The sequence below is a fragment of the Lemur catta genome, chromosome 3 (genome assembly GCF_020740605.2).
Source record: "Lemur catta isolate mLemCat1 chromosome 3, mLemCat1.pri, whole genome shotgun sequence".
Classification (NCBI taxonomy): domain Eukaryota; kingdom Metazoa; phylum Chordata; class Mammalia; order Primates; family Lemuridae; genus Lemur; species Lemur catta.
Window position 1 is genome coordinate 47,344,449 of NC_059130.1, and position 25,696 is coordinate 47,370,144.

Below are 25,696 nucleotides of genomic sequence, written 5' to 3' on the forward strand. Positions count from 1 at the left end.
TTGATTTCCCTGATCATCACCTAAATGCACATCGGGGAAGGATACCAATTGGATATCAGACTGAGACAGGGGGTGGGGGGAGGGGATGGGTGTATGCCTACATGATGAGTGCGTTGCGCACCATCTGGGGAATGGTCATGCTTGAAGGTGCTGACTCGGGGAGGTGGGGGGTGAGGGAAGGGGATGGAGGTATGACTACACGGTGAGTGCCAGGCGCACTGTCTGGAGAATGGACATGCCTGAGGCTCTGACTCAGGGGGATGGGCGGGACATGGACAATGTATATAACCTGAGGTTTTGTACCCCCATGAGGAGCTGAAATAAAAAAAAAATGGGCAAAAGATCTGAATAGACATTTCCCAAAAGAAGACATACAGATGTCCAACAGGTATATGAAAAAATGCTCAACATCATTAGGCATCAGAGAAATGCAAATCAAAACTACAATGAACTATCATCTCACTCCAGTTAAAATGGCTTTTATAAAAAAGACAGGCAATAATGAATGCTGGTGAGGATGTGGAGAGGGGGGACCCTCGTACACTTTTGGTAGGAACGTAAATTAGTGCAACCACTGTGGAGAACAGTATGGAGGTTCCTCAAAAAACTAAAAATAGAACTACCATATGACCTAGCAATCCCACTGCTGGGTATATATACAAAGGATGAGAATTTTGTATATCAGAAAGCTATTTGTATGCCCATGTTTATTGCAGCACTATTCACAATAGCCAAGATTTGGAATCAACCTGAGTGTTCATCAATAGATGAATGGATAAAGGAATTGTGGTACATATATGTAATGGAATATTATATAGCCATAAAAAGAATGACTCCTGCCATTTGCAACAACATGGATGGAACTGGAGAACTAATAAGTGAAATAAGCCAAGCATGGAAAGAAAAATCTTGCATGTTCTCACTCATATGTGGGAGCTAATTATTAAAATGATTAATTTCATGTAGACAGAGAGTAGAATAATAGTTACTAGGGGGTGGGAAGAGTAGCAGGGATGGGAGGGGATAAAGTGGTGATGGTTAGTAGGTACAAAAATATAGTTAGAGAATTAGATAGAATGAACAATATTTTATAGCACAACAAAGTGACTGTAGTCAACAATAAGTTATGGTATACTTGAAAATAACTAAAAGTGTGGAATTGGAATGTTCCTAACACAAAGAAATGATAAATGCTTGAGGTGATGAGGTGATGGATACCCCAATCACCCTGATTTGATTAATGCACATTGTATGCCTGTATTAGAACATCACATGTAACATTTTATATATATAAAACTACTATGTACCCATAATAACTACAAATAAAAAAATTTTTTTAAAAGGAAGGAAAGGAATGTGCTAACAATATTTCTAGAAAAGAATCCTGGGCATAGATAGAAGTTCATTAGATTTCAACGAAAGCAGATTTTGAAAATTCTTGAAAAATTCTTGAAAAAGGAGAAAACATTTAAAGAGGGAAGATAGATCATAAAGAATGGGCAATTTACAAATGGAAGCATGGACACAATTAAAAATGATCTCGGGTAAGAAGGAAAGAGAGCTACTACAAAAGAACCAAACCAAATAGTTAAATAGCTTAATATCACTGAGAGCTTCCCAATGAGTTCATGCAGCTGAGAATACAGATAAGAGGGTGGCACATGTTCATAATAATGTAAATAAGGCATAAATCCAGGATGATGTGAAGATGCGGAGCTCATGAAAAGCACTGTGGGCACAAAAAGCCTGTGTGCGTGTGTGTGCACATGCATGTGTGTGTGAGAGCAAAAAGATAAAGGTCTTATTACCGCTGAGCTGCATAGTGTAATATTAAAATGACAGTGAAAAATACAACTCTTCCACTCCTACTTTACTGTTATATTTTTGATTAAGGAGAATAATCTTGATCCTGAAAGGGTAGAACAAAAATGCTTAAAGGGAAATTGAAGCCCAAGAGAAAATAGAACAGCAAAGACAGAGCTACTGTAGTCTTCTGTCTCTGATGAGTTTCATTTCAGGAAGTAGAAAAATTTATAGACGTGACAGAAAAATATTGTTAAGTAATCTCCTTGGAATCTTGGATGAGGTGAAAAGATACCAGAAAACTGAAAGTGGCAAATGCTCCAAATTTTGAAGAAGGGAATAAAGGTGAATTATGAATATTTAAAGACTGGTGAATTCTTAGCAAAGTTGTAGAATGAAATATATTTATTAATAGACTAGGAATATGGAATTTAGAAAAGAAATGGCTAGGTGGTAGCATTCAATTACTACAAACGAAGCATTTAAAACTTGCATTATTTCTTGTTGCTTAATTATTTCAAGATCTGTAGATGTGGAAGATTATTATGATCATAATAATAGCTAACATTTACTGAGATTTTTTATGTGTTAGGAACTACTTAAAGTACATAAATATATCAATTTATTTATTTAATCTTCTCTAAATCTTTGTGACATAGGGATCATGTTTATTTCCATTATGTAGGTGAAGAAACGAAGGAATGAAGATATCTAGATCATGGCAATATAGTATATCTTAGTTTCACCATAGTGTTTGACTGTTTCTACTTTATTCTTGTGGAAATTTGTGGAAACATGAACAGAAAGGAATATTTATTTGAAGGTGACTGTCTTAAACTTTTTTTAAACCAATGCCCTGTAGGAAGATAAATAGACAACCAATATTAAACAAACACAACAAACAAATACAAATAGACATATTGGGGTAACCCTATTTATTTATTTGTTTAGAGACAGGGTCTTGCTCTGTCACTCAGGCTGTAGTGCAGTGGCGCCAACATAGGTCACTCTAACCTCAAACTCCTGGGCTTAAGTGATCCCTCCTGCCTTAGCTTCCCGAGTGGCTGGGACTACAGGTGTGCACCACCATGCCTAGCTAATTTTTTAAACATTTTTGTACAGGGATCTCTCTATGTTGCCCAGGCTGATCTTGAACTCCTGGCCTCAAGCCATCTTCCCCCCTTGGCCTCCCAAAGTGCTGGGATTATTAGTGTGAGCCACCATACCTGGCCTGTGGTGACTTTCTGAATCAGAATTTCTAGGATGAATTTGGGGAGGGCTGGAAGTTTTATGTTAAAAACTGCTTCTGGTGGTTTTAGTGACTAGCAAGATTTGGAAAGCAATGCAATAAAAGATGACCAAATCAAGATTTCAAAACATCTTGGCTGGGGCCGGCATGGTGGCTCACACCTGTAATCCTAGCATTCTGGGAGGCCAAGGCAGGAGGATCGCTTGAGGTCAGGAGTTTCAGATCAGCCTGAGCAAGAGCAAGACCCTGTCTCTCTCTAAAAAAAAAGAAAAAAAAAATATGACAAAAAAACCCAAAACAAAACATCTTGGCTGATAGGGGTGATGGACCTAAATTAATGATTAATTTTATTATTAGTAAGTATAAACTATAAAACTTTATAGGATATGTTAATCATAGAATATTTCAAAAATTCAGACAATTTTAAAGAAAAATATAAAAGTCACCCAGAATTCTACTACTTAGGAAGAACTACTGGCAATAATTTGGTGCATTTTATTCCAGTCTTTTTTCAATACACTCAAACCACAGATATACATGCTTACACAAACACGTGCACAAACCAAGGAAGACCATACATACAGTTTTGTGTTCCATTTTTTGTACTTAATATTATGTCATGAACATTTCCCATGTAATTAAATTTTATTAAAAAAATTAAATTTTATTCAAAATATCATTTGTCTAATCAAGTCCCTCTTTTCTGGTTTTTAGGTTGTTTTGAATCTTTTGCTATTATAAGTAATTGTGTGATGAAGTTTTTTGTATCTAAATTTTAGGCCACTTTTCTCTGATTTTTTCATTAGGATAGCTTCCTAGAAGTTAGTTACTAAGTCAAAGGGTATGGATGTTTTAAAAATTATTGATACAGATTGATAAAACACTTTAATGTAAAGTTGTTTTAACATATATTTTCACAAAACAGTGTCCATCAACTTTCTCTTACTAATTACGAATATTATAAGTAAAAAATACTTTAGCAATTTGAATAGAACAAAATAGTATTTCAGTGATGTTTTAATGAGATTAGCATGGTCAAATATTATTCATAATTTTCTTTTCTTTTACTTAATTCAGGATATTATGGGGGTACAAATTTTCTTGGCTATTTGTATTAATTCTTTTTACATTGCCTATTTGTAATGTCAACTTATTTTTCTGTGAAGCCTATCAATTATTTACTTAATAATTTGTAAGATTTTAAATTAAGGATTGTAACTTTTTGTTTGCCATATTAGATGGTAAATGCTTTTTCTTATTAATATTTGCCTTTAAATTGTATTTATGATGTCTTTAGAAATACTGAAAACTTTTTTATATTGCTTGGATGTTTTTAATATCATTTGTCATCTGAGATCCTGTAATTATTAATACATATTTTCTTCCAGTTCTCTAAAGATTTAAAAATCTGCTATAATCCAACTGAATTTATTTTGATTTATGGTAGATGCTGAAGACCTAATTGTTTTTCTAGATTTCTAAGTAATTATCTGAAATTTTATCAAATAATTCTTTCTTATTGATTTAGGATGTAAATTTTATTATTTACCATGTTTTAAAATATACATTATGGTCTTGTTCCAGGTTATCTCTATAGTTTTTCTAATTATTGATTTTGGTACCAATACTATACAGTTTAGATCATACACCAATAAGGTCAATTAACATTTTACTAGACAATTTTTCCTTTATTGCTTTTATCAAAAATGTCTTGATTAATAGCAGTAACTTATTTTTCTAGTTGGGCCTTGGAATTTTTTTGTTAAATTCCAATAGAAACAAAATTGAAAACTCAATTAATTCCTTATTCCTCCTCATACCCCACCAAATTGAAGAATCCAACCAACCAACCAACCAAACAAACAAACAAAAAAACTATACACCTTGATGGAATTTAAAAAGTTATTCTTAATAATAATGATCACTATCCAGAGATAGAGATTGATGATGTTATATAATATTTGTATCTGCATGATTTATTATAGTTCATATAAAATTGAGATTAATTTTAAATTTACATGTTTAGTAATATGAGCTGTTTCTTTTAATATATGATGAATATAATGATATACCATGTTATTAAATAGTCTTCTAAATTATTTCTAATGGCTCTATATTATTCCAACACACACACACACACACACACAATTTGTTCAGCTAATCTCTAATTTTGACCATTGAGTATGTTCCCACTTTTGTACTATAAGAAATGACTCTGTTATATTATGAACATCTTAGGATGTCCATCTTTGTGTGCATCTTTTATTTTTTTGGTATATGTTTCTTGTAATGAAATCTAGGCCAAAGTATAAAATAGTTTTTGAGTGTTCTTATACCAGTTGCCAAGTTGTCCTGTATTAGCAATTTCATGCTTTCACTAGCAGTGAATGAGAATGCCTTCTTAGAGATTGTGATTGGCATTGAATTAAACTTAAATTTGGGAGTATATGACAGATTTCTGTTTTCAAACTGCACATTCAGGAATGGTATGCATCTTTAGTCACATATAGTATGCCACTTAGTACAGTTTAATTACATAAATCCTGCACATTTGCCTAGTAGGTATAAAAACCATTTCTTCATATAAATCCAGCACATTTCCTTACTAGGATTATTTTCAGGTTTTAATTTTTTTTTACTTTGTAGCTATTAGGAATGAGATACATCCACATTATATTTTCTTGATAATTATTATTGTTCAGAAAGCTATTGATTTTTTTATATTCATTGTATATCTGACTTCTTTCCTGAACTTTTATAAATTAATTCTTATTCTTAACTTTAGAGACCCTAAAGATGAAAACTAGAGAGTTTATTCACTTTTGGCCTAGTGGAGGAACTTTTGTTGAACCTAATTTCTATAACTCCAAGGGTGATACTTTTTATACCACATCTTACTATTTGCCAAATATGTCAGTAGAAATATAATTCCCCAAATAAAGGACATTATAACACCAAGGGCTCTGTACTGGTCAGAGTTCTGTTCAACTTTCAGCACCAACTTATAACAGTGACACTGACATTTTGGAGAGTGTCCAGAATGAGTCTGTACTATGAGGAATGATTGAAATCCAGAAAATGAAGCTGTATAGCTTTGGGTGCTACAGTCATGACGACTGGGTGAAAATTAAAGGCAACCAGGTTCTGGAACAGTGTGTCAGAGCTCTTAACCCAGAAGGCTGTTCTTAAATGGGGTAGAGTGTTTTTGGGGGTATTGATCCACCTGATATTAGGCGTGCTCAGGGAGAAGCTGGGTGTGCAGCTCTTGAGCATAGTATAAAGAGGGTGGGAATGTGGACAAAGAGATCTCTAAGTTTTCTCCTGGTCCTATGACTATGTCTGCACCTAGATTTGAAATGTCCTAATTTTTAAGTTAGCCATGGAAATTGGGCATGGTTATCATTACTATTAAATACTTAATAGGGTAAATTGAAAAGGGCAAATTTTCTAGACCTCATTTTATTCAGGAACTTTAATTTCTTTCCCAACCTTACAACACATTCTAACAAATTTCTAAATAGGTCCAGCTTGTGTTCTACTCTTTTATTCCTTTGTATATCCTTTCTTGTTTGTTCTAATGAATAGTGGCAAAACAAAACAAAACAAGGATAAACAACAAACACAAAACAAGTCCCTGAATAATCAAGGGGTCATGCTCTTCAGTGAAAGGAAATCTGTTAGCAGGCCAGACAATCATTAGCTTTTCCCCCTTCTCAGCATGATTGTATTTGCTCATTCATTCATTCACTCACTCAGGGTAGTTCTGTTTTGTTTTTGTTTTTGTTTTTGTTTTGTTTTTTTTTTGGAGCTCCAGCTAGTATTGAGCTCACTGTTGGGTGAACTGTGAAAGATGCAAGACGTCTTTTCCTTAAGAAGTCTTAGCTGGAGGGAAGAGACTGTGCAATGGAAGAGGATGGTGGGAGGTAACAAAGGAATATCCTGGCATATTGGATGCTCTGAAAAATGACTTTAATTCCATTCCAGCTCTCTTAAAACAATGACCAATGCTTCTGAAATGGAACCACATTCTCTTCTTGCCCACTTTCACTCCTGGCAGACTGGGGAAGCTGGGAGGAGACTGCAAGGGGTCGAGGACTGTTTGGGGTTAAAAAATTTGATTAAGCTCAAAGGGAAAAATAAATAAATAAATAAATAAATGGATAAAGATCTGAATCAGTGTTTCTCAAAAGACATACAAATGGCCAACAGGCATGTGAAAAATGCTCAACATCACTAATCATCAGAGAAAATGCAAATCAAGACCACAACGCTATTATCATCTCATCCCAGTTAAAACAGCTTGTGTCAGAAAGACAGACAATAACACGTGTTCTCACTTATAAGTGGGAGCTAATCATGTGTAAGGAATAAGAGACATTGGAGACTCCAAGAGGTGAGAGGGTGAGAGGGATTGAGGGATGAGATATTACCTGTTGGGTACAATGTACACAATTCAGGTGATGGTTACACTAAAAGCCCAGGCTTCATCACTATGCAATATATTTATGTGACAAAACTGCACTTGTAGCACCTAAATCTATTTAAAAAAAAAAGACAGGCAATAATAGATGCTGGTGAGGATGTGGAGAGAGGGGAACCCTTGTACACTTTTGGTAGGAATGTAAATTAGTGTAACCACTGTGGAGAAGAGTATGGAGGTTCTTCAAAAAACTAAAAATAGAACTTCAGTATGATCGAGTAATTCCACTACTGGGCATATACCCAAAAGAAAGAAAATCAACCTATCAAAGAGATATCTGTACTCCCATGTTTATTGCAGTGCTACTCACAATAGCCAAAATATGGACCAACTTAAGTGCCCATCAATGGATGAATGGATAAAGAAAATGTGTTATATATACACAGTGAAATATTATTTAGCCATAAAAAGAATGAAATCCTATCATTTGCAACAATATGGATGAAAATTGAGGCTATTATGTTAACTGAAATAAGCCAAGCACAGGACACATGCAGGAGCTAAAAAAAAAAGTGGACCTCATGAAAATAAAGAGTAGATTGGCTATTACCAGAGTCTGGGAAGGGGAGGAGGAAGAAAGGAAGGACAAAAAATAATGTAAATGTATTTATTACCACTGATCTGTACACTTAAAAATGATAAAGATGGTATATTTCATATGTATATTTACCTATTAAAAATTTAAAAAAAATAAAGAAAATGTGGTTAAGCAAAGTAGAAGCTCCAGAGATTCTTCTCTTGGTTCCACTTCAAACTCATTCATAAGAGTGAACAACAGAAACCTGAGGAAGTTCTGAAGACGGGTGAGGATCTCAGTTTCGATGTTTTTAAGAATTTATGATGATGTTGTGGTCAGAGAATCTGACAAGCAGAAGAGTGGATTCAAGTTCCAGCCTTTAATCTTGTAACTTTTCCTGGCCTTAGGTTTTCCACCTATAAAATGGCAATGGTAACATATGCTTTTGAAAACACTATTTAGATAAAAGAGATCATGGATGTGCAAGTTTTTACTTTTATTTATTTATTTATTTTCCATATCCCAAGTCATCAAACAAAAACGTTTTATTTTTTTAAAGCCTAAATACTATGTAAGAATAGATGCTGTTATTTTTGTTAGTAATCTCAGAATTCTTTTGCTTAAGAGATGTCCTTTATATTCTAGATTTATTAGCACAGATGGATTAGGAATAGCTGTTATAGCTCATTTGACTATGTCATATCATCCTATGTCAGCCAATCACTGATGCAGTCTTACATTGAAAACTTGATGCTTAAGACAGAAGCCAGTTTTGATTTCCATTTAGAGCCTCTGAGGATAACCTTGTTCTATGTCTTAAATGGCTTGATGGAATCCTCTCATTCCCTAGGGATTTACATAAAAACTGTTGAGTACAGATCTCACTCAAACTACTTTGATGATGTTTTAGGAAAGTATACATGCCACAGGTTTCTGGGTAAGGGACTTCTTAAATTTTCATGGAGTCTCTTCCCAAAATGACACCACTGCCATTAAAATAAATTAAAATATTCTCATTTTATTTTAAGGGAGGCTAGGTAGTTTGAAACTGCAGATTAGGAAGTGGAAGTCCTATTTCAGCATTGGCACTGAACTATGCTGCATTTGTTTATGGTCTAGTTAGTCTTAGATGCTTATTCTATAATTTGTTTTAATCACAGTTTTCTAAAGAAGCAGATTGGCCTTTTGACCACCCAGTAACGTTCAGAAAGTTCACGGGGAGCCTCGTCAGTGGAGGACTTAGCAAAGTAGCATTATCATTCTGTTGCACACTGGAAAAACCTTCCCCTGTTATCAAAAAGCAATTTCCTTAATGAGCTATCAAATTATTATACCTCATCACATGCTCTCCTTTATGGGTGGGCTATTATGTTTGGCAAAGAAATGTGGTGTAGCATATTCATTTGAAGAAACATTTCCCTCTCTGGAAGAAACATGTAATCTTGGTACAGCACTGTGGAAAATTGTGCGGAGGCTTTATTGTTTGAATATTCTGGCACCGGACATCTTCATTAAGAAGACTGCTACATCTTCATGTACCACCTTCATGTGAATGTCTTTGAATGCTCATGACAAATTAGAAGTTTTTCCCATAACTATGTCTTAACCATGAGGTATGTTGGTTAACGATGATGCATTATGAGTTCTTTTAGCCATTCATTCTTTAAGAAGTCACATAATCCAAATATGTTAAGGTAGACTTTGGTTAAGATCCAGGCTGTTTGCTCTTATTTTCATGGTCTTATTTGTGCAGGTAGAATGAATAGGGGAAAATATATGTGGCTGGACTGGAATACAGAAGCAGGGCCGACTTCTGGCACAGGTGACTTGTGAAGTCATCAGGGCATCATGCTCAGGAGGACCCAGCACATTGCATAAAAGCTCTGATGATACCATCCTGAACTTTCGAATACTTTTTGAACAAGGGCCACCACATTTTCCTTGTGTACGGGGCCCCACAAATTACATAGCAGGTCCTGCTTTGGGGTCATCAACTGATAGAAGTTTCCAGATATTTACAAATAAAGAACGAGACAAGATGCAGAGCCCAGTGACAAGGAACACGTGGTAAAGAAATAACTAGAACCTGTCTCTGTTCACCTTATTGTTTTAATATTAGTCTTTGTACTGTGGAGATTTCTGTTTTATGCAAAAAACTTCCTGCCTCTTAAATTCCTATACTTACAAGTCAAGAAAAAAATTCTTCGGGAGTGGAAAGAAATAGAGAGTGGATCTGGGGAAATGTGAGAGCTCCTTATTTTTTTTGTGTGTCGTGAGCTGCTTTGGCGGGCAAATCTGGCTCTGTTGCTCAAATTCCAGTGTCAGGACTTTATGTGGCTCCTTTCCAAATGGAGAGAGTCCTGGGCAGGTGCTTGTACTTGTGATTATTATTGTTGTCTAGCTTTTGACAGAGCTCATCTCCTTCATGTTTATGCTCAAACGTCACCCTCTCTGTGAACCATGCCCTGACCACTCCACTTAAAATTGTATCCTACTTCCATGCCCACCCTGGGCACTCCCAATTCCCCTTATTTTGCTTCTTTTCATTTAAATGCGTAAGGCTTGGCACATAGCAGGTGCCCGATAACCATTCATTGAATAAAGGCATGAGAGAATGAGTTGATGATACACAGTCCTTATGCTTAAAGGCAAGCCTTCATGAGAATAAAAATTTCAGCTTTCTTCTTACCTCTCCTTTCCTCAGCTAGGTCTGTTCTCTCAAAATTGATTCTAGTTCTCAGAATTCTTCTGAGTTCTCCACTCAAACAGTACAGATTTTGCTAGTCTATGATCTCTAGACGGGTTAAGGTCTAGTTCTCCAGTCTGAGCATCCCTATATTAATTAGTAACGGGATTTTCCAATATCACCGTAGGCATGAAGATAAGAAAATGTGTTCCTTGTGGAGAAGGATGTCAAGAGTGTATGGAATGTTACTTGTCCTAGGGGATCTTTTCATTTCTGGGGGGAATCCACCTGGGCCTCTGCCTGCTCTTCAGGGTGGGCCATGTTCACTTCCAGAGAGGAACTCAGGAGGGATGACTCTGTCAGTGATACATTCAGTCCTTCATCCCACTCTTCTCCAGAATGCTGGAGACACGGGTATTGTCAGTTCCAGTAATGTTAAAAGTGAATTTCAAACTATTAGTCTATTTCAATTAACTCTTCTTTTGTATAAAAATCAGCTATTTGTTAAAGTATGCACAAACTTGAAAAGAGCCTCAAGAGACTTTTAAAAGATGAAGCCTAATATTTAATCAGTTTGAAGCAGCCCTTTTTTCAAATTATAGTAGAAAACTGAACTCTGGCTGAAGAGCACTTTAACCATTAATTTAGCAAGGGAAGAGTTGGTACACGGTAATGTACCAGAGTAATGAAGGAGGAACATGAAAGTATATAATTGTGTAAAATAGAATCTATATTTGGTACACTCAAACTGAAATACCTTTTTTAAAAAAATTGTTTTCTGTGTACTTTCATAATTTTGCCTTTATTCTCTTTGAATTCTGGGAAGGCTTCTGACTAATCTAGAATTCAATTTACTGATATGTGAAATGAATGGCACCATCACAGTAATTTAGTTTTCACTTTGAGAGCCTAAGTGCCACATTCCAACTACTTAATGTGTTTAATCTTATTTTTTTTTTTGAGAAAAAGAAGGCTGATACTTGGTTCTGTCAAGTTATAGGCATATATATTATTTTTTCAATTCTTTACATTAGAAATTATGACTTTTACACACCTAAAATGAGGTAGAATGAATAAAACAGTGAAAATTATTTCATTTCACAATCAGGATTTGGAGAAACAAATTTTAATATAAAAATCAAATAGCACTTACAGTGTAAAAGTTTTTTTTTCTTCCAAAGTGAAGTCTGTGAGTTGCTGTGTCTGGGTACATTAGGCAATTGCCTTGTGATTTTGTTCTTTTTTCCTTTTTTCTGAGACAGAGTCTCCCTCTTTCGCCCTGGCTAGAGTGCCATGGCATAAGCCTAGCTCAGCAACCTCAAACTCCTGGGCTTCAGCGATCCTTCTGCCTCAGCCTCCCGACTAGCTGGGACTACAGGCATGTGCCACCATGCCCGGCTAATTTTTTTTTCTATATATATTTTTAGCTGTCCAAATCATTTCTTTCTATTTTTAGTAGAGACGGGGTCTCACTCTTGCTCAGGCTGGTCTGAAACTCCTGACCTCGAGCAATCCTCCTGCCTCAGCCTCCCAGAGTGCTAGGATTACAGGCGTGAGCCACCGCGCCTGGCCTGTGATTTTGTTCTTGAAGTACAGAAAAATTCCTTCAGTGTAGAGAAATAGGAGGAAAAAGTTAAAATGAGAAGATACTCTCTGAGTTTTAGTTGAGGTCAGAGATTCTGAATAGTTTAAGTAATTCCAAAAATAAGATGATCCTTGCAAACTCTCTGAATACTGTGTTTTCATTTTCCCAGGGAGAAGGAGAATAGCTGAGGTGGCTTCCTGGGTAAGGCAAGGGTGGAGAAAGCTGGCATTTTCCAGGGTGTCCAGGAGAGGAGAGTGGATGTGTTGTTTCCATGGACACACTGCTGCTCCATTTTTCCTCTAGGTGGTGACAAATGTGATTGGATTTAGTCTGGTGAAGTGTAGGCTAGTTTATGGGAAATTTGTTCCCATAAACTTTTTCCAGTTTTTTTTTTCCCTACAACCTTTATACAAGTATATTACTTCCAAGCTAGAATTACTCTGTGATCTTACTTTGGAGATTTGCTTAATTCTTTCTAATGGGATATGTTTAGGCTAATGGAATAATCCAAAAAGTTTTTTTTAATCATCAAAAAAGCATACATCTGTATGTTCAGGAACGTGTGCACTCTCTTGACTGCTTTTAAGGCATTATGACTATGTTGTAGCTCTATTTGCATTTGGAACCCTCAGTGAAAATTCCTTGTCTTCCTGAATAACTGTATGCAGCCATATCTTTGGAACATGTACTGCTGCAGTGAGAGTTATAAGGTGCACTGGAGGGAATAAGGGTTTAAGAAGGGTGTGCCCCAATTTAAAAAGGAAAATGTGGAACAAGGGTCTACGTATGTATTTCAATTAGTTAATTAGGAGATCAAAGCGTTAGAAAAAGCAGAGCTTGTGACCACACAACTCACGCAGTCTAATAAAGTAACCTTTAGACAACAGCTGTAATGTAAAAGGCCCATGCCAAGAACAACAGAGCAGAGCCGAGTTCCTGTCCCTTAAAGCAGGACAGCTGAAATGGTAACTGAGTTTAACAACAAAAAGAACAAAACAAAACAAACAACAATCCAGACCAAGGTTTTCTGACGGAAGGAAAATGTAATCATTAGGAGTTAGACTTTTAAAAAAGCATTTTTATGGAAAAGTGCCAACCTTATCAATAGACTTCTGGTTCCTTACCATTGGCTAAGAAAACATTTCAATTTATTAAATCCTTTCTGGGTGAAACTGGGACATTGTATCCATTTAGTAAAAATCCTAAATTGAGATTAACATTATTAGTTATGCTATGAGAATTTGAAGAGCAAAGAAAAATATCCCTGATTTAGCAACAGTTTTTAAAAAGTACTCATTTCTTCCTGACAGCTAATATCAGTGGCAGAAAATCCTGAGAAATTGGGATGTTGATTTCCAAAGATTTTTTTTCTTAAAACAATTATATCAAAAGTTGTAGCTATGATAAATGATTGTGCCACAGGGGTTTATAACATTATTTTAAAAGCTAGATCATTTAAGAAAAGTAATTCATTTCTTCTTTGACTATTTCCCAGAACAAACATAAAAAATGCGCTATTATCCTTCCCAGTATTAACGAAATATTTTCCAAATCCATTGCATGCACTGCATTCCTTTATCAGGATCTTATTCAGTTTGTGACTCTGCTGGAAACTGATATCTTAGAATTAATCTGATACGTGCTTTTACCTACTTTTCTCTTGTTTAATGCTTAGATTATGTATACCAACATTCATTTTAATTGTTAGGCTTTCTGGAACATACTACCACACTATGAATAAAAAGTTTCAGGTCATTTGTTTTATTTATTTTTCTCTCCCCCTTTTAAAACAATCCTAACTTTTTGATGTATTCATTCCTTAGAAAGTTTCCAAGTTGCGGATCTGTTTTTTGATCTAATGTCTGTCAAACAGAAATAAATTTAAGGGAAAACTGCATTTTTAAGGCACACAGAAGGTGAATGATAGTTAACCAAAGTGCCTTAAAGCTTTTGATTGCTGTTTAACATGTAGGCACGGTCTTTTCAAAAATCAAGAACATTGCCCTGCACTCAGGTTCCTAAGCCCAGGAGTTTCAGAGGGTCACAAGGGTTAAGAGAGAAGCAGAGAGGAGCCCGTGAAAGCTGACAGTTCTGTTTTTCCACTTACGGGGGCTCAGCGACTGGGGCAGCTAGCAACGGGTCTGCCGTTTCTCTATGCAACCACCTTAATGAGTTATAACTGTGTGCAGACTTACTGTGATGGCCTGGAGTCTTCCCTTCACCAGCTCAGCTTCTTCCATTCTAGAAGTCAAGGACGGGCAGACGGTGAAGCAAATCCAAAGCTACCATAAATCAAGGCGCTTCCTAGCAGAGAGGAGCCGGGGTGACAGAAGAGAAACAGGGAGAAATCCGCTCTTTGCACTAGTGGAGAAACGGAGAAATTTCCGACTTGTCCGGAGCGTCTCTGAGCAGATGCACGGACCAGGGCAGACAGACACATGTAACGAGCGCGTGCTGGGGAGGCAGACGCTGAGGCTGCTGGCACGAGTTGACTGACAAGTTTGAACGGCAGCGGCACAAGCCCTTTTCCTTCAGGAGCTGCCAGCTCTTTGTTATAATGTGCACAGTTAGCAAGGCGCATTTTCTTATTAACTGTTCCTTCCCCAACTCATTATTTTCCAGGAGTGGCTCAGAGAGCCAACATGCTGAGTGTTTAATCAGCCTCTGCTCTAGCAACACACAGCCATCCCCGGACGTGTGTGTTTGTACAAGGCTCGTTTACTGGCTGTCTAGCTCCAGACCTTCTGGGGAGAGAGAAACTCACCTTGACTAGGGCAGAAATGGCAAGTCATTTGTTTGCCTTTCTTCCGCTGATTGGCTTTAGATAATAATAGAAAATTCTATGGTTACTTTAAACTTCATATAGTGGTAAATTTACATAAGCTGCTCTCCCTTCCCCCCTCCCCCTCTCCAGCAGTTTGTTGTAGACTTCAGAATCTTTAGGTCATGGAGAAATCAAAGGTGTTAGCGTGACTATATTAAGAAGTTGGCCCACCAGGACTGTTTAGTGTGGCTTCAACATCAAGTGCCACCCTGCGTTACTGCTTGACTTGGATTTCTATGGAATGCAGTTCTTTCTTGGACCTTGTTCAGAAATGACACTCTCGGCTTTCAGGAAGGTGCCCATTTTGACCTCACTAGTTACGCAAGAGAAAGGAGTGAGCCTTTGAAAGTGTGATGAGACATTCTGTAACTGCCTGCAGCCTGACCCTGTGTGGATATTCCCTTGCCCTTTAGAAAAAGGCAGTCAAGCCCAGGGAAACTCAGTTCAAAGCAGAGGCTGGGAAGCTGTGCAATTGACTTTGTCTGTTTTCTTTCCCTTACCAGTTCTTTAATTAAATTTTGATGTAGTATAATTACCATCTACCTCATTATTATGTGTTTGGCTGTTATCAAGCACATTCATATTAACACTCAGCTGAAGAGGTTAAAAAGACAACCTAAGCATTGAACATACGGTTTAATTTCCTTTGAGTAATAATAATAGCTAACATTTGTTGTTGAGTATGAGAGTAGGCAAATGTGTAACATCCTATTTATCTTACAAGGTGCTGAGAGGTACGTGCTATTAACCCTATTTTAAGAATGAGGAAACAGGCTCAAAGAGGTAATTTGCCACATGTCCAAAAAGTAGCAAAGCCAGGACTGGGACCTCGGCCATCTGACTTTTAACAGCCATTCATCAAGGCCTGCCCAAGGACAAAGGGCAAGGTGAAGCATAGGCTGAAGGTTAAATCAGTCTTTCTGAGGAAGAGCTGGACCCCAGCCTTCTCCTCCATCTAGGTTGCAGAACGTTACGCTGGGCATAAAACCCTCAGGCAGAACCCTGTGGGACCTCTTCTGCAGAAACTTGTTGGTCTTAGTGAGACAAGATTTCCCATATTGTCATCTGGAGCTCCCCAACCCTACAGCCCACATCCAGAGCCAGTCACACTATGGTGAAACTCACCAGTTTCAAGAGTCTGAAATAATACTTGAGAGTAATTTGTCCTTGCTCATATATCCCCAGAAGAGATGTTGAGGGAGACTAGGGAATAGGAGAAATGATTAGGTGTGGGCCAAGTTCTATTACTATTGGATGGATAGTTAAAAAAAAAATCAAACTTTCAAAAGTTTTGATTTTGTTTATTTGCAGATCCTGGCTGAATTTAAAGACAAGAAAAGCAGTAGTGATAAATATCTCAGTCAGAATTGTGTATTTGTTGCCCAGAACATATGGGCAGTCATCCAGTTATTAGTCTGGATCTTTTCCTAAAAATAATTTACCTCTCAAATCTCTTTTCTGCTATAGGAAAACCCAAGAGTTTCCTAGTGTGGAGGAGGACTAGATAAAATAAGAGGATCAGAGAATTTAGGAGGGAGCAGAGTTGTGACAAGTGATTAATATCATCATTTGTTCATTCATTTATATACTAATAATTGCTAACACTTTTTTTTGAGACACTGTCTTGCTCTGTCACCCAGGCTAGAGTGCAGTGGCATCATCATAGCTCACTGCAACCTCAAACTCCTGGCTAAGCGATCCTCCTGCCTCAGCCTCCTGAGTAGTTGGAACTACAGGTGCACACTACAGTGCCCGGCTAATTTTTCTATTTTTGGTAGAGACGAGGTCTTATTCTTGCTCAGTGTGATCTCGAACTCTTGACCTCAAGCAATCCTCTTGCCTTGGCATACCAAAGTGCTAGGATTACAGGCGTGAGCCATTGCATCCACCAATTGCTAGCATTTTTAGTTATTCATTCATTCTGCACATATTAATTGAGCACCTGTGATGTATCAGGTACTGTGCTAGGTGTTTTGGATACATGGACGAACAAAATTCCTGCTCTCCTGGAACCTAGACAATAAAAGATAAATATAACAAGTAATCAAAATACAGTAGATGAGGAGGTGATTGTGCTACTCTAGGTCCTCTGAGAAACAAACATCAAGATGGGTTAAGTATGCAGGACTTTATTAAGAGAAACAACTATAGGAGAGAAAATGGGGAGATAGGCAGAAAAGGCTGGAGCTTGGAAAGTCTGGGAGACCCGCATGGAGTCCCGGAGCCAGAACTCTCTGATGGCCTTGCTGGTCTCCCTCAGACTGCACTGCAAATTAGGCTGTTTCCACTTACCTTTTCCTCCTACTCTCCTTCACTGCGGTCTCCCAGACTTTCCCAGCTCCAGCCTTTTCTGCCAATCTCCCCATTTTCTCTTATGCAGTCACTTCTCTTAATAAAATCCTACACATTTAATCCATGTGGGCTTTTGTTGCTTAGAGGTCCTAGAATAACATAATAACCTCCTCATATTTTATTTACTTACTATATTTATATTTTATTGTTTACCAGAATATAGGTTCCAGGAGATTAGGAATTTTCTTCATCCATGTATCCCAAACACCTAGCAGAGTGCCTGGCACATCACAGGCGCTCAATAAATACATACATAATGAATAAATAACAAATGCTTTAAAAATATTAGCAATTATTAGTATTATCAGCTATGCACAGGAGTGAACAGATAATGATATCAATCAGCTGTCAGCTACTGGAGTGGTCCAGTGTGTCTCAGGAATGAGCCCACTTTAGCATTCCTGCCACACTCAGTCATTGGCTGGGAGTAGCCCCTGGGAAGCATGGCCTTGATGCAAACACCGGGATGGATTTCAGAGTGCAACAGCTGGTACTCTTCGTCAATTATGCTCCTGTAGTTCAATGCCTGAGAGGTACTTACTCATGACAGCCACAGTGATAAATGCTATAGAGAGAAAATAGAGTAGAGAGGAGAATAAAGATTGTTAAGGCATAGAAGATTGCAATTTAGAATTCAGCCATTAAGATGGTCAGTGAGAGGTGGGACTTAGCCATGAGGATACTGAAGGGAAGAACATATCCGGACAAGTCTGTGCAAAGGCCCCACAATGGGCCATACCTGTCATGTTTCAGGAAAAAGCCTAGTGTTACTAGGGGGTACTGAGAGAAGAGTAACAGGGGATGTGGTGAGAAGTGTAACAGGGTCTATGCAGGTCTATGCAGGGTCTGTTAGGCCGTTGTGCAAACTTTAGATTTCACTCTGTGTGGTGTGAGAAGTCATTCAGATGTTCTGTGCAGAGGAGTGCTTTGCAAAGATGGAAGCAGGGGGACCAGGTAGGATGCTATTGCAGTAATCCAGGTGAGAGATGGCAGTGGTGTGGGCAAAGGTGGTAATAACAAGAGTGGTGGGAATTGGTTGAACCATGAATATTTTTTAATCCTGCTAGTAGATTAGATACGGAGTTTGAGTGTAAGATAGGATTCATGATAACTCTGAGACTCTTGGTCTGGCAAATAGCAGTTGCCATCAACTGAGATAGGGGACTTGGTGAAATAGTCTTTTTGGAAGGAGAGGATGGATACCAAGAGCTCAGTTTTAGACAAGTCAATTAGTTCTATACACATGAAGATGTTGAGTAGGCAATTGTATATATGAGTTCGGAGTTTAGGAAAGAAATCTCAGATGGATGTATAAAGTTTGTATATCTCTGGAAGTAAGCAGGATTACAAAGTATCTAGAATTAGTCCTGGAGTCTCTAGACATAGAGAAATGTTCCCAGCAGCATAGTTTAGTGAACTACTGTCCGTTAGACGTTAACGATATATTCATGACCAAATTCAGCCTTTGTAAAATAGATACTTAATAGATCTCTACCTGCTTTCAATTGTCTGGTTTTACTAAATATTTTGTTATTTGCCAGCCAGTGTAAATGAAGATGGCAAGAGTTAAAAGTTACAATCAATTACCTGACATTATATTAGATGTTAAGGGGTATAAGAAATTCCGAGACATTGCCCCCTCTTACAATGAATTTATTGTCTGGTTGGAGTGATAAGACACATGCTCAAAACAATTAGAGGACAAAAGAATAGTAAACTAACTGTCATTATATTTTGATAAAACAAAGCACTTACTATTGCACTATATGAGACCAGGATAGTATCACAAAGTAAATAGTAATAGTATATATCACAAGCAGTAAGTGTAACATCAATTGAAGAAGATTGAGATAAATGAGAGTTGCAGGAAAGCTACTACAGGGAGCAGGCAGAACTTAAAAGTAGAGATGGCATTTCTAAGCATGAAGGGAAGGAAAACACAGAATGTATTAAAGGTCCAGAAAGGAGATTATCTTGCCTGGAGCAGAAAGGGGAAATTAGATAGAAAGATTGATAGAAATATACATTCATACACAGAATTTGCTGTTCAGAGAAAGTGGGAGAGAGAAGATCAGATTCATAGTTCAGGAGAACAAAACTGCCAACTCTCTCAGAACATAAAGAAAGAGGGAAATATTAGGTAGAAAGATCTATTAGGAAGATAGGAAATATGAAGTGTAAGTACCTGTAGAAAGAGTATAAAAAAATTGCTCATGTTCCATAAAAGGAAAGATCCTCAGGACTCTTCCTAGCTTCGGAAGGTCTGAACTCAGAGGCCAAGAAGTAGATGAATATGAAGGACAAAGTAAGTGGATTAGGAGTACTTAGGGTGCTAATGTAAATATGTTAAATCCCAAAGGTGATGGCAGTGGGAATGATCAATAAAGGGGAAGTCCAAAAACATTTCAGTGGGAGGGTTGAACTGGAGAGAAGATTGAGAATTTAATAGGTTCCAAATTAAGTATAAAACAGAAGTTTGGATTAGAGATTTCGGATTGAAAAACCATGGAAAAATAAAATCAAATGAAACAGTGGCAGGATGAAAATTGAAGGAAGCTAAAGGCAGGAAGTACTTCTAGAATGTATATGTGAAAAGACTTTTCTACAGCCTTTTTGAAACCAGATCTTGTGTTAAAAAACCCGGGTGCTCACTTTCCTTCTGACCCCCCCCCCCAACCTTTTCCTTCTTTCTCTCTTTATGACTTATCAGACTTTTGGAGGCTAGAAGTGGTATCAGCCTAAGGACAGGGAGTTTCCTTCCTACATCATATCTCTGAAAGAATCATTTAAAAAATTATGACCCTCAGATTTACCATGTGCTAACCACTCCATTACTATCCTTTTTATCCTTGACTCTTTCTCTCCCACATCACTGGACAATGTGAGTTTTTTCTCGTCCTTTCCTTCTCTAGTAGACCCTGGAGGGGACTTAATTGCTGTAGGCAAGTAAATAATATGGGAGTAGGGTGACCACATAACTTACAAGACATCCCTAATAGTGCTTTATTTTCATTCTAGGGTACACTATATAGTTGGTAATATACACATTTCTTTGTTAGGTAATTTGAACTTTATGGTTTAGAGGGTAAATGGGAAAAATACTGTAGGCTTCATGACAGCCTACAACACAGGTGCTTCTCTTACTTCAATCGTCCATGGCATTGGGCAGAGATAATCCCTCCTTCCTTCTTCCTTCTTTCTTCACTTGGCTTCCAGGACACCTCACTTTCTTGATTTTATTCTCCTTCTTAGCCTTCTTTGCTGGTTCCTTCTCTTTTTCCCAACCTCTTAAAGTTGTAGTGCACTAGGCCTCAGTTGTTGGTGATCTTTTCTCTGTTCCTCTCTACTCACTCCGTAGAGATCTCATTTAATATCATCCTAATGCCATTTAGATGCCAAGACTCATGCATTTACTTATATCTCCAGCTAAGACTTCTCTTTTGTTCTAGGGTCCTAGGCTCTTACCTCTGCCTTCCTCCAGAAATATGGATGCCTCATTCCTTCACTTTTTGTAGGTCTTTGCCCAGATGCCAATTTCTCAATGAGGCCCACCTCGACCATACTATACAAAACCACACACCTCCTCTGATACTACCAATCCTCCTCACCTTGCTCTATTTTTTACCATAGCCCTTGCCATTTCCTACAATATTATATAATGCATTTTTCTGGTTTATTGTCTGTCTTCTTTCACTAGAATGCAACCTCCACACAGAGAATGGTTTTTGTCTATGTTCTAACTGCTTAGAACAGACTGGTACCTAGTGAATACTAAGTAAATAATTGTTGAATGATGATCATTATAGTCCATTTGACTGTCCAATATGTGTGAGATGCTTTCTAGGCCTACTTGATGGATTTGGAAATTGATACTCAAAAAGATTAACTAACCCACCAATGGGTGATATACCCAGTAAACAGTAAAACCAGGATTTAAATCTAAGACTGTCTGGATGCAAAGCTCTATCTTGGTCCACTGTACCTCTATTTTCTATCCTACCTCTATCCTACCTCTATTTTTCCCTAGTTGTAATGAGACACCATAGCACAAGTTTTAATCAGATAGATTATTACATGCCTAGAATAATATATTATGTATGACAAACAAATTCAATCATTTTGATGACTTGTGGAATTGCTTTTTAAGAATGAACATAGTCTACAATCAATTTTTCTTTGACATTTGTTTAAAGATTAGACTATAATTTTTTAAGTGAAATATTCCATTGGTACACCAATACAAAAAAAATCCTAGAGTAGAATAGTGCTTTCTTTTTGCTTTCTTTTGGAACATCTATATAATTCTTTCAGGCAGAGTCTCCTAGAAGTCAAACAACTGCTCCATTTAGTGGAAAAGGATATTTAACTAAACCAGCCGACTTTTTGGAGATAAAAGATGCAGCTGTTTTCTGAACACAGACTATGTTATCTAATACACTATCAAAAATAACCACAGATAAAAAATAACCTATTAACAACCCAAACACACAGCAAATAATCTCCCCAAACACCCATCAAAACAAATTGAAAATGTTCCGTAATTTATTTCCCTTCTCACATCCACAGAACATGAGAAGCTAATATTGAACCTATTTGGGATCTTATATTTTAGTTTCCCCTGTCTTAGTTTACAAATGGCCATGACAATAATCAACATTATAAAAAGTATTAGCAAAGTTTTAAACTGGAGGCTAAACTATAATTTTCACTCCACAAAGATCAAGTGCCTCAGCACAGTGCATTTTCTTCGATCAATTTACTGCTCACACATCCGAACCTTGTGGCGTTTGTTCCTTGTACAGTGTGCACCATAGAGGAGGATGAAAAGGACCATCTGTCTAGCTTGAACTTTAAATATACTTGTTTTGAGTAAGAGCATTTGGTGAGGGCCCTTTGCCTTATTCACTTTCCTTCCTTTGTTAGCAGTGTAAGGAAGCCGCCCTTCCCTCAGCATTGTTTTGGGATTTGGGTATTTTCAAAATTACTGTTCCACTGTGATACCTTCACTTGACACTTTCATTTTTAGCCAGTCAATTCAACATAATATTTAAAATATTTGGACCAAAAAATGTTCCTGAAGTCAAAAGTATTTTGAATAATGTTCATAATACGTAATAGTGCATACTGAACTGGATGTTTAAATTATCCAGATTGCTTTTGTGTGTGCTCAGCTGTGTTACGAACTTGAGAAATGTGGCCCTTCTTTGATTTTTTTTTGCTTTGAAAAATTATTTTTCCTTTTTCTCTCAGAGTTTGTGGTTTTAGTTTAAAGAGTAACTGATTACAAGTTTGAGCATTCAAGTAGTTGAAAGTTTTTAGATTTGCACAAAGAAATATTGAGTTTCTATTTATTGAACTTGTTGCATTCCCTTTTTTTCTTTCTCCTTAAGTCGGAATCTTAGCTTTTGTTGGTATAGCAAAATAAACATGCTTGCGTTTGTGTCATAATGCAAGTAGAGAAATTGAAACTGATCATTGAGAAGCTATCTTCCCATAGAGAATTGTTGATTCAGTAGCTCCACTAGACTCACAAATTTAGACATGGGGACTCCTGGTCCTAATATTTAGATCTAAAATACTTGTATTCTCTCAAAGATTTCAAAGAACAGTTTGGCCACCACAGGGATGCAATTTGGGAATTGGATATGGAATTGTAAAAGGATGACTCTATTACATGGAAGCGCAGTATTTTGAGATCTGATCATTTATTCATTCTTCTATCCACACATCATACACTGGTTAAACGCCAGAGTTTGGCTAAGTCATACTAGCAGAGATGACAGGTGAGCTGAGTTTTTGAGTCTTTTAGATTTGGACAAGTAAGGAGTTAATTAACCCAAAGAATGAGTCAGGGATTGGGGGTGGGGAAGCAGAGGGACACTGTATAGTCACAGTCTCTGAATTTCTACATCATCATAGATGAACTGAATAATCTTCCCAGGTGCAGATTCCTTAGCAGATGATGGAAGGACATACTACCAAATTGTTCATGTACAGGCTTATAAATTCCCAGTTTATTATGTAAGGTATATGGAATTGAAAAACTGTATATTTATACATGTGTACACAATGCATATGATATTTGTCTCTCTGTATTTATTAATCATCCTTAGCTAATTCACATGTATCAAAATCTTGGTTGTCTTCCATTAGAGAGTTAATAAATGTAGGTGGTTTTGGAGAGACATGGGCTTATTTTCTAACTTTTCCAATTACTGGAAGAGTAAACTTGGGAAAATAGCTTAAAATCAGAGTCTGCTTTTCTGGGTGTAAACTGAAAAGAGTAACAAATATCTCAAAAAAGTTTTTCACCAAGATTAAATGTGTATTTAGATAAAAGTGGTCATGGAGCATAATAGGTACTTAATAAATGGCAACTCCATTATTATTATTATTACTATGTCTTGTCTTATTCACAAGTTCTTACAAATGGACACTATATTAAATCTTACAGGCACATTACTATTTCTTTCAGTGTTTTCTCATTTGCCAAATGCATCTCTCTGCACATATAACCTAATATTGTAATTGATTTGTTCAGGAGGAAAACCAGAGTCTCATTCTTCCTCATGAACCAAGATGCTATCAGATGTTTTCATTTCCAACATGGGAAAACAGAGGCATAGAGGGACTGACTGATTTGGGCAGGGAGCCAGTTCATTAAGTGGTAACACTGTCTGTCCAGCAATCTTTCCATTAGACTGGCTATGGAAATCTAGGAGGGCTTGGTCTGCTTCTTTGTCATTATGGAAATATTCTATAAGCTTATCCAATTAGATCGGTTTCTAGGCAGAGCCACACCACTCTGAAAGCTAGGGTGTGAGCCAGTTATGTTAAAGTGGATTTACATGGCAAAGCAAGAAATGAGCCAGCTGTCAGTGTGTCTGCCCTTCAGCCCATTTTGCTATTAAGACAGAAAGCTCAGAGGTTTCACTTACTGACAGATTGGGTTCCAGACAATTGTAATTCTAGCTTGAAGATTTTTGGAAATAAGTGTTTTGAAAGATGCCAACTAAAAGTTTACTTCCAAAATATTTAATGGATCTCTCTTTGGAGAGATGAATGCTTTGTAAGGGCCAGTGTTTATTGCATACCTTAGATAGGCCTTTAAAAAGGAAACTAAAAAAGTAAAGAAAACCAAATATTTTCCATTTAGAAGTTTTACTGTATTTTAGCATAGTATGAAATACCTTTGTTATTTCATACTTAAATCTATCGTGCAAAGTAAATTCTTTGGGGTTCGTAGTCTTTATTTTTCTCCCCTGCCCTCCCTTACCCTCCCTTCTCTTACCCTCTCTCTTCTTTTTTGGTGAGATTCTAACTGTAGGAGTTAGATTGCTTAATGCGAGCCCAGGGCAAAGACTGAAAGAATTGTATTATGCAGTCAAGCAGTGGTGTGGGTGGGGTGAGATTTAAGAGAACACTAGGTTCCAAGAAATGTAGTTGCCACAAACAGATCTGTAGGAACTCAGATCTGGAACTGGAGAATAATTAGAGTCCTTATTTCCTGTGAAATTTGAAGGCCTAGAGCAAAGCCCAAATAGTGACGGAGAGAGCTGCCACTTTATACCTCCATCAGTTGTCCATTACCCCCTTTAAAAAAAATTTAGCAATAAAAATATTCCTTTGTGTATATTTAACTTTAATCTTATAACAAAAAAATCATCAGAAGAGAAATCTAAAAACAATTTAAGTATAAATTTGCCTCTAAGTGAAGTTCTAAAGAGCAGTCTACTCCTTTCCTCACGGACCTTGGAATTCTTAAAAATGAAATCCTAAGCTATTATGGTACCACAATTGTAATCAGCATCTAGAGTTTGTCCCTGAATAGAGTAAAAATAGTAATTGAATTGGGAAACAAAGGTCAAGCTAGATGAATATCTCTCATTAATTTTGTCTAAGGCTTTATTAACTTACTATGATTTGCTCATTTGACATTTGATTTTTATCACACTATATTTTTATCCCCCTCTTTTATTTACATATCCCTTTTAAAAATGAATATGAATGAAATAAAAATCACAATGTTTTAGGGTGTGGGGCAGATCCATTTTCCTTTCTTTGAATTTACCAAATCTATGTGAGGAGGCAAAAATGCATTGTACGTTGGCCTAATGGAGTAAGTGCATATTATGTTTCCTGCAGCTATTGAAGGCAGTAAGCTCACTTCCAACTGGGCAATGTAAACACTGTCCGTTTT

At 37.0% G+C, this 25,696-nt stretch overlaps 1 protein-coding gene across 1 annotated transcript in view; it reads right to left on the reverse strand.

The window, feature by feature from the left end:
- The window catches only part of PALMD (palmdelphin), a 54,136-nt gene extending 38,938 nt beyond the window's left edge, over window positions 1-15,198 (reverse strand). The window contains exon 1 of the mRNA XM_045547464.1: window positions 14,516-15,198. Within this exon, the coding sequence (XP_045403420.1) occupies window positions 14,516-14,560 (45 nt within the window). The 5' untranslated portion in view covers window positions 14,561-15,198. The remainder of the gene's footprint in view (window positions 1-14,515) is intronic.
- Between the last annotated feature and the right edge of the window lie 10,498 nt (window positions 15,199-25,696).